At 45.0% G+C, this 11494-nt stretch overlaps 1 protein-coding gene across 1 annotated transcript in view; it reads left to right on the top strand.

The window, feature by feature from the left end:
• The window catches only part of LOC110499989 (PDZ domain-containing RING finger protein 4), a 128586-nt gene that overhangs the window by 79815 nt on the left and 37277 nt on the right, over nt 1-11494 (top strand). The window contains exons 2-3 of the mRNA XM_021577085.3: nt 5909-6168; nt 9336-9435. Coding sequence (XP_021432760.2) covers nt 5909-6168; nt 9336-9435 — 360 coding nt within the window. The remainder of the gene's footprint in view (nt 1-5908; nt 6169-9335; nt 9436-11494) is intronic.

Below are 11494 nucleotides of genomic sequence, written 5' to 3'. Positions count from 1 at the left end.
TGTCATTTCTCCCTCCCTCTACTGTCATTCCTCCCTCCCTCTCTACTGTCATTCCTCTCTACTGTCATTCCTCTCTACTGTCATTCCTCCCTCCCTCTCTACTGTCATTCCTCCCTCCCTCTCTACTGTCATTCCTCCCTCTCTACTGTCATTCCTCCCTCCCTCTCTACTGTCATTCCTCCCTCCTCTACTGTCATTCCACTCTACTGTCATTCCTCTCTACTTCATCCTCTCTACTGTCATTCCTCCCTCCTCCTCTCTACTGTCATTCCTCCCTCCTTCCTCTCATTCCTCCCTCCCTCCTCTTATTCCTCCCTCCCTACTCTTATTCCTTCCTCCCTACTGTCATTCCTCCCTCCCTCCTCTTATTCCTCCCTCCCTACTCTCATTCCTCCCTCCTCTTATTCCTCCCTCCCTCCTCTATTCCACCCTCCCTCCTCTTATTCCTCCCTCCCTACTCTGTATTCCTTCCTCCCTACTGTCATTCCTCCCTCCCTCCTCTTATTCCTCCCTCCCTACTGTCATTCCTCCCTACTCTTATACCTCCCTCCCTCCTCTCATTCCTCCCTCCGTCCTCTTATTCCACCCTCCCTCCTCTTATTCCTCCCTCCCTCCTCTTATTCCACCCTCCCCTCCTCTTATCCTCCCTCCCTACTCGTCTTCCTCCCTACTGTCATTCCTCCCTCCCTCTATTCCTCCCTCCCTACTGTCATTCCTCCCCCCTCTTATTCCTCCTTCCCTACTGTCATTCCTCCCTCCCTCCTCTCATTCCTCCCTGCCTCTTATTCCTCCCTCCCTACTGTCATTCCTCCCTCCCTCCTCTTATTCCTCCCTCCCTACTCTCATTCCTCCCCCCTCTTATTCCTCCCTCCCTACTCTCATTCCTCCCTCCGTCCTCTCATTCCCTCCCTACTGTCATTCCTCCCCCCTCTTATTCCTCCCTCCCTACTGTCATTCCTCCCTCCCTCCTCTTATTCCTCCCTCCCTTCTCTTATTCCTCCCTCCCTTCTCTCATTCCTCCCTCCTCTTATTCTTCCCTCCCTACTCTCATTCCACCCTCCCTACTGTCATTCCTCCCTCCTCTTATTCCTCCCTCCCTTCTCTTATTCCTCCCTCCCTTCTCTCATTCCTCCCTCCTCTTATTCTTCCCTCCCTACTCTCATTCCACCCTCCCTACTGTCATTCCTCCCCCCTCTTATTCCTCCCTCCCTACTCTCATTCCTCCCTCCCTACTCTTATTCCTCCTTCCCTACTGTCATTCCTCCCTCCCTCCTCTCATTCCTCCCTGCCTCTTATTCCTCCCTCCCTACTGTCATTCCTCCCTCCCTCCTCTTATTCCTCCCTCCCTACTCTCATTCCTCCCCCCTCTTATTCCTCCCTCCCTACTCTCATTCCTCCCTCCGTCCTCTCATTCCACCCTCCCTACTGTCATTCCTCCCCCCTCTTATTCCTCCCTCCCTACTGTCATTCCTCCCTCCCTCCTCTTATTCCTCCCTCCCTTCTCTTATTCCTCCCTCCCTTCTCTCATTCCTCCCTCCTCTTATTCTTCCCTCCCTACTCTCATTCCTCCCTGCCTCTTATTCCACCCTCCCTACTGTCATTCCTCCCCCCTCTTATTCCTCCCTCCCTACTGTCATTCCTCCCCCCTCTTATTCCTCCCTCCCTACTCTCATTCCTCCCTCCCTACTCTCATTCCTCCCTCCCTACTGTCATTCCTCCCTCCCTCCTCTTATTCCTCCCTCCCTACTGTCATCCCTCCCCCTCTTATTCCTCCCTCCCCCTCTTACTCCTCCCTCCCTACTGTCATTCCTCCCTCCCTATTGTCATTCCTCCCTCCCCTACCTTCAGCTGAGGTTTGATACTAAATTGCACATCTATGAGGGAATATTGTACTTTGCCTCAGGTGTACTAAGTTTTGTGCAGAAGTAGAATCATGTGGCGAATGTAGAGCTAGATGATGATTACGCCCAGATCTTACTTCCCTAAAGCACACCTTCATACGTCTATAAAAGTTAAACAAAGTAGGCTTTCTGGTTGGACTGAAAGGGTGCCATTTTAGAATCCTATTTGTCAATTTGTGCCTCTATTCCTTCACAAAGAGAACAGGTTTCATCTTGAGGTTTCACTCCAGTAAGCCAGTGTATTGCATTTGTTGTGAGAGTCAATGGCCCTCTCTTGAGCTTTGCATGTAAACACTGTCCTCTGCCCACCACAGCTGCTGTGGATCCATCTGCAAACACACAACAGATGTGCCACACTCCAGCCATTTCCTTTTCTATCCCTCCCTCCCTCCATCCCTCTATTCCTCCCTCTATTCCTCCCACCCTCCATCCCGCTATCCCTCCATCCCTCTATTCCCTTATCCCTCTATTCCTCCCTCCATTCCTTTATCCCTCCATTCCTTTATCCCTCAATTCCTTTATCCCTCTATTCCTTTATCCCTCTATTCCTCCATCCATCCCTCTATCCCTCCATTCCTTATCCCTCTATCCCTCCATCCCTCTATCCCTCCATCCATTCCACCATCCATCCCTCCATCCTACCATCCATCCCTCCCTCTATCCCTCCATCCCTCTATCCTCCATCCATCCATCCCTCTATCCCACCATCCATCCATCCCTCGATGCCTTCATCCCACCATCCCCCCATCCATCTATTCCACAGTGTCCATTTTTCTTTCCAAGCCATTATTTTCCTCTATCCCACCATCCCTCTATCCCTGTATCCATCCCTCCCTCTATCCCTCCATCCCTCTATCCCGCCATCCCTCTATCCCTGTATCCATCCCTCCCGCTATCCCTCCATCCCTCTATCCCTCTATCCCTGTATCCATCCCTCCCTCTATCCCTCCATCCCTCTATCCCTCCATCCCTCCATCCCTCTATCCCTCCATCCCTCTATCCTACCATCCCTCTATCCCTGTATCCATCCCTCCCTCTATCCCTCTATCCCACCATCCCTCTATCCCTGTATCCATCCCTCTATCCCACATCCCTCTATCCCTGTATCCATCCCTCTATCCCACCATCCCTTTATCCCTGTATCCATCCATCTATCCCACCATCCCTCTATCCCCATATCCATCCCTCTATCCCACCATCCCTCTATGCCACCATCCCTCTATCCCTGTATCCATCCCTCTATCCCTGTATCCATCCCTCTATCCCACCATCCCTCTGTCCCACCATCCCTCTATCCCTGTATCCATCCCTCTATCCCTGTATCCATCCCTCTATCCCACCATCCCTCTATCCCACCATCCCTCTGTCCCACCATCCCTCTATCCCTGTATCCATCCCTCTATCCCTGTATCCATCCCTCTATCCCTGTATCCATCCCTCTATCCCTGTATCCATCCCTCTATCCCACCATCCCTCTGTCCCACCATCCCTCTATCCCTGTATCCCATCCCTATATACCTGTATCCATCCCTCTATCCCTGCCTTCTACAGTAACCCTTTTTCTATCCAATGGCCATGGTCTTGGAATAATACAATCTTTGCTAGGAACAAACGAACCTGGACCAGATGACTAGACCATCAGGACTTTAATCATCATTGTCTGTCTGTTGCTACAGCTGATACTGATAATTCATATTGACTCTTTAACAATAAATGTAGTGGTTGTGTGGATAGGTGGCATTTCTTAGAGCTACAGTTGAAACTATCAACAGTACACTTCTGCTAAATAATTTGTTGAGAACAGCTTTTGTTTACCAGTGTGTGTTTGTGAATTGATATGGGTTTCGCATGCACACTGGAGAGTAGAGTTTATGATAGTGTAACTTTGATTAAATCTGTGTGATTAAATCAGAAGAGGCTGTATGAATATCTAGCTATAGTCAGAAAGGGAAAAGATCGATATGTCCACACTAACCAGGGCAATGTGTTTACACAGGAACTACAACAGACAGTTTTTATGTGTGTGTGTGTGTGTGTGTGCGTGCCTGCGTTTGTGTGTGTGTGTACCTGTGTTTTTCAGTGTGTGTGAGTGCCTGTGTGTGTGTGTGTGTCTGTGTCTGTGTCTGTGTCTGTGTACCTGTGTTTTTCAGTGTGTGTGTGTGCCTGCGTTTGTGTGTGTGTGTGTGTGTCGTGGACGTGTTTCCCCTGATAGTAAGCAGCTTGGAGGCTAGAAACAGAGTCCGCATCCCAAATGGCACACTATTCCCTATTGAGTGCACTACTTTTGACCAGAATGGCACTCTATTCCCTATATAGTGCACTACTTTTGACCAGAATGGCACCCTATTCCCTATATAGTGCACTACTTTTGACCACGGCTGCTGGGCCCTGGTCAAAAATAGTACTCATAGGGAATAGGGTAGCACTTGGGAGGCAGCCAAGAGCCCAGGCAGGACAGACTTTACCAGAGACCAGAGGGAGAGCGTGTTGGTTGGTAATATGATCATATCTTTCCAGGACTGTCATATGCCATCGGCAGCCATCTTCATCTGGTCTCAGTCCTTTGTTTCCTTTCTGCAGGCAGAACAGAGCCTCTGTTTTTTTCCAGGATTAGTTTGCTAGCCTCCTGTGAGTGAGTGAGTGAGTGAGTGAGTGAGTGAGTGAGTGAGTGAGTGAGTGAGTGAGTGAGTGAGTGAGTGAGTGAGTGAGTGAGTGAGTGAGTGAGTGAGTGAGTGAGTGAGTGAGTGAGTGAGTGAGTGAGTGAGTGAGTGAGTGAGTGAGTGAGTGAGCGAGGGAGCGAGGGAGCGAGCGAGCTGGTTCAGACCAAAATGGGCTAGCCTAGTTATTCAGAGAGTTCTATCAAGATGAACCATACATTATCAAGATAAACCATACACTATCAAGATAAACCAATAGTAGCAAGCCTGGTGGGTGTTCTTGTGTTTTCTACTGACTTTTAATGCAAAGATAATAAAGTTTCTACTTTGTACTTTTCCACTTCATCATTTCATTCCAACTTATTCCATGAACAGTTGTGCACCGCAAGCAAAACACTAAAAACTGAGAGCTGTCATTTGAATACAACTGCAAGAGAATTGTGCTGCGTTTACCTTTTTCTGAGAGACTATCTAAATTACAATCTCTGTTTTCAGCATTATACCAAGCACATTCTCTGAGGTATTTCAAACCCACTGTTACTTTTTCCAGTCCAATGAATGGACTAAATGAAGCAATGATTTTCCCTCTGATAGAAAACTGTTCTGTGTGTTCAGTACTGTCTGACTCTTCTGATGATGCATAGAGTCAGTGATGTAGAACTGCATCGCTGTGTAGAACCGAGGATTTTACTTAAACACTTGTTTCTCAAAGTGTTTTCTTGACTGATGTCGTCTGTTTATCATATTGTTTTAGTTGATCAAGAATCAGCCAGATGTCTGTAGGTGTGGTGATTAGCTTATTAGTCATATTGAAATGGTCTCCACAACGCTCCGGAGTAAAGTTTTTCCTAGGGACATATCTAGGATCAGCTTCCCCTCCCCCAATCCTAACTTTAACCACTAATGAGGGAAATGCGAAACTGACCCAAGAACAGCTTCTTGGGGCAACTTCACCCTACACCTCAGCACCACAGGAATATTGGTTGGTTATCTATCGTATATCTAGGAACATGACATCATACATTTTTGGTGACTCAGGAAGTGGTCATGGGGTACCCAGGTGCGACCAGAACATACTTACAAAACCCCCAATTCCCAACAACTCCCAAAAGAACTTCCAACTCCCAACAACTCCTTAAAAGAACCCCCAACTCCCAACAACTCCCAAAAGAACCCCCAACTCCCAACAAATCCCAAAAGAACCCCCAACGATTATCGTCAATTTCCAGCAACTCAGTTTCGAGACCTTACATAGTTTAGGTAGGCAGTCCATTAAAGCACTATATCAATAGCTGTATCTTTACAGTAAGTGTAACCATAACTGTAATATCTCCCCTCTCCACATCACAGGTGAATGGGAAGGACCTCTCCAAGGCCAGTCATGACGAGGCAGTGGAGGCGATCCGCTCTGCTAAGGACCCCATTGTGGTGCAGGTGCTCAGGAGGAACCCTGTTAGCCACGGAGGACATGTTGGCTCCACTCAGGAAGTGCACGTGGTGGACGTTTGCACGCAGACAGACATCACCTTCGAACACATCATGGCCCTGGCCAAGCTCCGAGCCACCACCCCTCCCGTGCCTGACATCTGCCCTTTCCTGCTGTCTGACAGGTAAGATCTGATTTGGGCCCGTATAAAAAAAGCCGCTCAAAGTAAGAATTCTGATCTAGGATCAGGTCCCACATGTCCATGTGATTGTATTCATTGTGATCTGAAAGGCAAAACTGATCTCTGGTATCTGTCCCTTCCTGTTGTCTGACGAGTAGGCTCTGATCTGAGTTATTCAAACACACACCACTGTCTGGGATGTCAGGGATAGGTTTCCCAAAGACTTGAAAGCTAAAGTAGTACATTATTTGCCTCTCCAACCCAGAATCAAACCACTCAAAGAACAGCAAAGTACAGTACTCCCTCTCGCTGGATTGTGGAGAGAAATAATGTACTGCTTTAGCTATATGAAGACATTAATTGAATACTTTAGCTATGAAGACCTGAGATTGAGTTGGATTGTTTATGCACACAATACAATACCATTTCAAGGCTTGAAACGTGAATGCAATGCCAAAAAGACCCATCTCTTATGGTGTGTCAAATAAATCAAGGCGTACAACATCTGAGATTCTTGAGGTAGACCCTCATAATTTAGACTGGGGTTTCCTCGAAGACAGCAAAAGAAAACGTGTTCATTATTTTCTCTTTCTGTTAGTTTTTTGTTCATATTGTATTCATCTCTAAGGGGAAGCATACTGTGAAGAAGATAACGTCTGGCGTGAGAATATCTGGGTTTCTCCTCCACGGAGTGAAAGATTAGCTGTGCCGGGGGCTTCTCTCTACACAAGGGGTATATTAAGTTGATCATTCATTCCAGCAACATCCCATGGATGATTGTCTTAGATTCTTCAAGTATCCAATATCAGTTGGAGTTACATTAAATAAATCAAGTATCCAATATCAGTTAGTTACATTAAATAAATCAAGTATCCAATATCAGTTAGTTACATTAAATAAATCAAGTATCCAATATCAGTTAGTTACATTAAATAAATCAAGTATTCAATACCAGTTAGTTACATTAAATAAATCAAGTATCCAATATCAGTTGGAGTTACATTAAATAAATCAAGTATCCAATATCAGTTAGTTACATTAAATAAATCAAGTATTCAATACCAGTTAGTTACATTAAATAAATCAAGTATTCAATACCAGTTAGTTACATTAAATAAATCAAGTATCCAATATCAGTTAGTTACATTAAATTAATCAAGTATCCAATATCAGTTAGTTACATTAAATAAATCAAGTATCCAATATCAGTTAGTTACATTAAATAAATCAAGTATCCAATATCAGTTAGTTACATTAAATAAATCAAGTATCCAATATCAGTTAGTTACATTAAATAAATCAAGTATTGAGTTGGAGTCACATTCTGCACCAAGTCTTGTCATTTCATTCAGAGATCAGATTTGTTTTATACAGAAAGTCTGTTATAATACTGTCACAGAACAAAAAACGACCTGTGTCAAATTGAGACTAACCATGTTAAGCAATGACCAACCTTCACGTATCACCCACACCCAACCCCTTTAATCCTGACCAGACCCTTTAAACCTGACCAGGCCCTTTAATCCTGACCAGGCCCTTTAAACCTGACCAGACCCTTTAAACCTGACCAGACCCTTTAAACCTGACCAGACCCTTTAAACCTGACCAGGCCCTTTAATCCTGACCGGGCCCTTTAAACCTGACCGGGCCCTTTAATCCTGACCAGGCCCTTTAATCCTGACCAGGGCCTTTAATCCTGACCAGGCCCTTTAAACCTGACCAGACCCTTTAATCCTGACCAGACCCTTTAATCCTGACCAGGCCCTTTAATCCTGACCAGGCCCTTTAATCCTGACCAGGCCCTTTAAACCTGACCAAGCCCTTTAAACTTGACCAGACCTTAGTAAACCTGACCAGACCCTTTAAACCTGACCAACCTCTTTAATCCTGACCAGACCCTTTAAACCTGACCAGACCTTTTTAAACCTGACCAGACCCTTTAAACCTGACCAGACCCAACCCTTTGTTAGGTCATAATATGAGATCTTTCCACCAGTATATCACCACTACCCACACGGCCTGCTTGTAATAATTGGTGCTGTTTGGCATAGCCATTTGGTTTCATGGAAGGTTTACAAGGTGATTAAAGCGAATGGGATAATTAAAACCTTGAAACAGTGCAACATTCATTCACAGCCCAGTTGCAGCCCCGGGCTGGGCTCTTAAATGTAATCAATTTGATCAATAAAAAGTAAATATACTCCTCTTCATCTGCGATCAGGTGCACAGACCAAGGTTGTGGTAGATTTTATAGACACAACAAATGTCTGTTTCCCCCCATGTTTCAACTTGGCAGTAAAGCTGTGAAATTGTGTTCTATACACACACACACACACACACACACACACACACACACACACGTAGGCAAAGACACACACTCGGCCAACAATGTTACGATGTGCTGCAATGTTGTGGGAGCGCCAGAGGATATAACATTCTGACATTTACCATCCCAATCTTGTCACCAGAAGATTGTTTTGGGACAGAATAACACGTGGTAGTGTATACTTGCAGATACTATGAATTTCTGATGGGAATAAAGATACATTGCTCAATATGTTCAACAGTTTGCCGGAGTGAATATTGCAAGCCAAGAATAATATGTGTGACATTTGTTTCAACACTTTTTTTTGCTGAAATTGCACCATAAACCATAAGCAAAAGCTCCGTAAAATTTGCTTTCTGAAGACAATGTGTAAAATGTGCTTTCTGAAGACAATGTGTAAAATGTGCTTTCTGAAGACAATGTGTAAAATGTGCTTTCTGAAGACAATGTGTAAAATTCATGGGACTTTGTCCAAAATCTACTCAAGGACAGGGATAGTGGGAGATAGAGATTAAGTACGTGTGGAGTAATTTAATTGAACTCTCCTGGTATGCAGTGATTAATGAGAGGCAATGCTTTTATCCCCCAGCATGCAACATCATCCTAGACAGCACTGACACATCCTTTCTTCTTCTCCTCGTAGCTGTCCCATGCAGGGAAAATACAAAGAGAAGTCTGCCACTTACAGTCAGTGTATGTAAGAGAGAGATTATGTGAAATATAAACTCCCTCTAAATGTCCTTCTCTGTCTCTCTCTCTACTTCCCTCTCCTTCTCTCATCTCCCTTTCCCTCTGCCTTTTCTCTCTCTACCTCCGTCCCTCCCTCCCCCATCTCTCCTGACAGTTGTCACTCTCTCCACACTATGGAGCAGGAGTTCTATGAGGGGACAGACTACCTCTCCACCCTCCCAGACCAACAGAGGACAGAGGAGTTTGAGTACGAGGTAAGACTTGATTATGCCTCCCTACCGGCAAGGTTGTTAATAACGTTTGACAAACACAAACACACACACAGACACACTATATCTCATAATGGGGCTTTACCAATAAAGATTGTTTAGTTATAATTGACTCCACAGGCCTGTCCCTGGGGGGATGCGGTAACAAATAGATTATAGGTCACATTATATCCAAACCACAGACAGCTCAGGATATCCACAGGACCTTTATAAATCAAATTGTATTTGTCACATGCTTCGTAAACAACAGGTTTAAACTAACAGTGAAATTCTTCAACATTGTAGAGAGAAAAATTGAAAAATGAATAGAAAAAACATACACGAGGAAAAAATAAATACACAATGAGTAACAATAACTTAGCTATATACACACGGCACCAGTACTGAGTCCATATGCGTTGATACTAGGTAATTGAGGTATATATAGGATGTACATATAGGTGAAGTGACTAGGTACAGTTAGTGCAAAAAGGGTCAATGCAGATAGTCCGGGTAGCTATTTGGTTAACTATTTAGCAATCTTTTGGCTTGGGGGTAGAATCTGTTCAGGGTCCTGTTAGTTCCAGACTTGGTGCATCGTTACTGCTTGCCGTGCGGTAGTAGAGTGAACAGTCTATGACTTGGGGACTGTAGTCTTTGACAATTTTTAGGGCCTCCCTCTGACACCTCCTGGTATCTGGATGGCAGGAATCTCGGTGCCAGTGATATAATGGGCCATATGCACTACCCTCTGTAGCGCCTTGCGGTCAGATACCAAGCAGTTGCCATACCAAGGAGTGATGCAGCCAGTCAGGATGCTTTCAATGGTGCAGCTGTAGACCTTTTGAGGATCTGAGGGCCCATGCTAAATATTTTCAGCCTCCTGAGCAAGAAGAGGCTTTGTCGTGCCTTTTTCACGACTTTGTTGGTGTGTCGACCAGGTTAATTCCTTAGTGATTTGGACACAGATGAACTTGAAGCTCTCCACCCGCTTCTCTACAGCCCTGTTGATGTGGATGGGGGCGTGCTCGGCCCTCCGTTTCCTGTCATCCACGATCACGTTGTCCTGGCACCAGAAGGGGAGTAAGCACTCACCCCTGAGGGGCACCCGTGTTGAGGGTCAGCATGGTGGCCCATCAGGAAGTCTAGGATCCAGTTACAGAAGGAAGTGTTCAGTTTCAGGGTCCTGAGCTTAGTGATGAGCTTGGAGGGCACTATGGTGTTGAATGCTTAGCTGTAGTTAATGAACAGCATTCTCACATAGGTGTTCATCTAAGGCAGTGTGGAGTGCAATAACGATTGTGTCTTGTTGGGGCGGTAGGCAAATTGGAATGGGTCCAGGGTGCCTGGGATGAGTTTGTTAATGTGAGCGATGACCAGCATTTCAAAGTATTTCAAATCAAATCAAATCAAATGTTATTTGTCACATACACATGGTTAGCAGATGTTAATGCGAGTGTAGCGAAATGCTTGTGCTTCTAGTTCCGACAATGCAGTAATAACCAACAAGTAATCTAACTAACAATTCCAAAACTACTGTCTTATACACAGTGTAAGGGGATAAAGAATATGTACATAAGGATATATGAATGAGTGATGGTACAGAGCAGCATAGGCAGGATACAGTAGATGGTATCGAGTACAGTATATACATGAGGTGAGTATGTAAACAAAGTGGCATAGTTAAAGTGGCTAGTGATACATGTATTACATAAGGATGCAGTCGATGATATAGAGTACAGTATATACTTATGCATATGATATGAATAATGTAGGGTAAGTAACATTATATAAGGTAGCATTGTTTAAAGTGGCTAGTGATATATTTACATCATTTCCCATCAATTCCCATTATTAAAGTGGCTGGAGTTGAGTCAGTGTCAGTGTGTTGGCAGCAGCCACTCAATGTTAGTGGTGGCTGTTTAACAGTCTGATGGCCTTGAGATAGAAGCTGTTTTTCAGTCTCTCGGTCCCAGCTTTGATGCACCTGTACTGACCTCGCCTTCTGGATGATAGCGGGGTGAACAGGCAGTGGCTCGGGTGGTTGATGTCCTTGATGATCTTT

The sequence above is a fragment of the Oncorhynchus mykiss genome, chromosome 2 (assembly GCF_057628025.1).
Source record: "Oncorhynchus mykiss isolate SJ-2025 chromosome 2, ASM5762802v1, whole genome shotgun sequence".
Taxonomy (NCBI): Eukaryota; Metazoa; Chordata; class Actinopteri; order Salmoniformes; family Salmonidae; genus Oncorhynchus; species Oncorhynchus mykiss.
The sequence above is the reverse complement of the archived record's forward strand: the minus strand, read 5'-3'. Positions and strand labels throughout refer to the sequence as shown.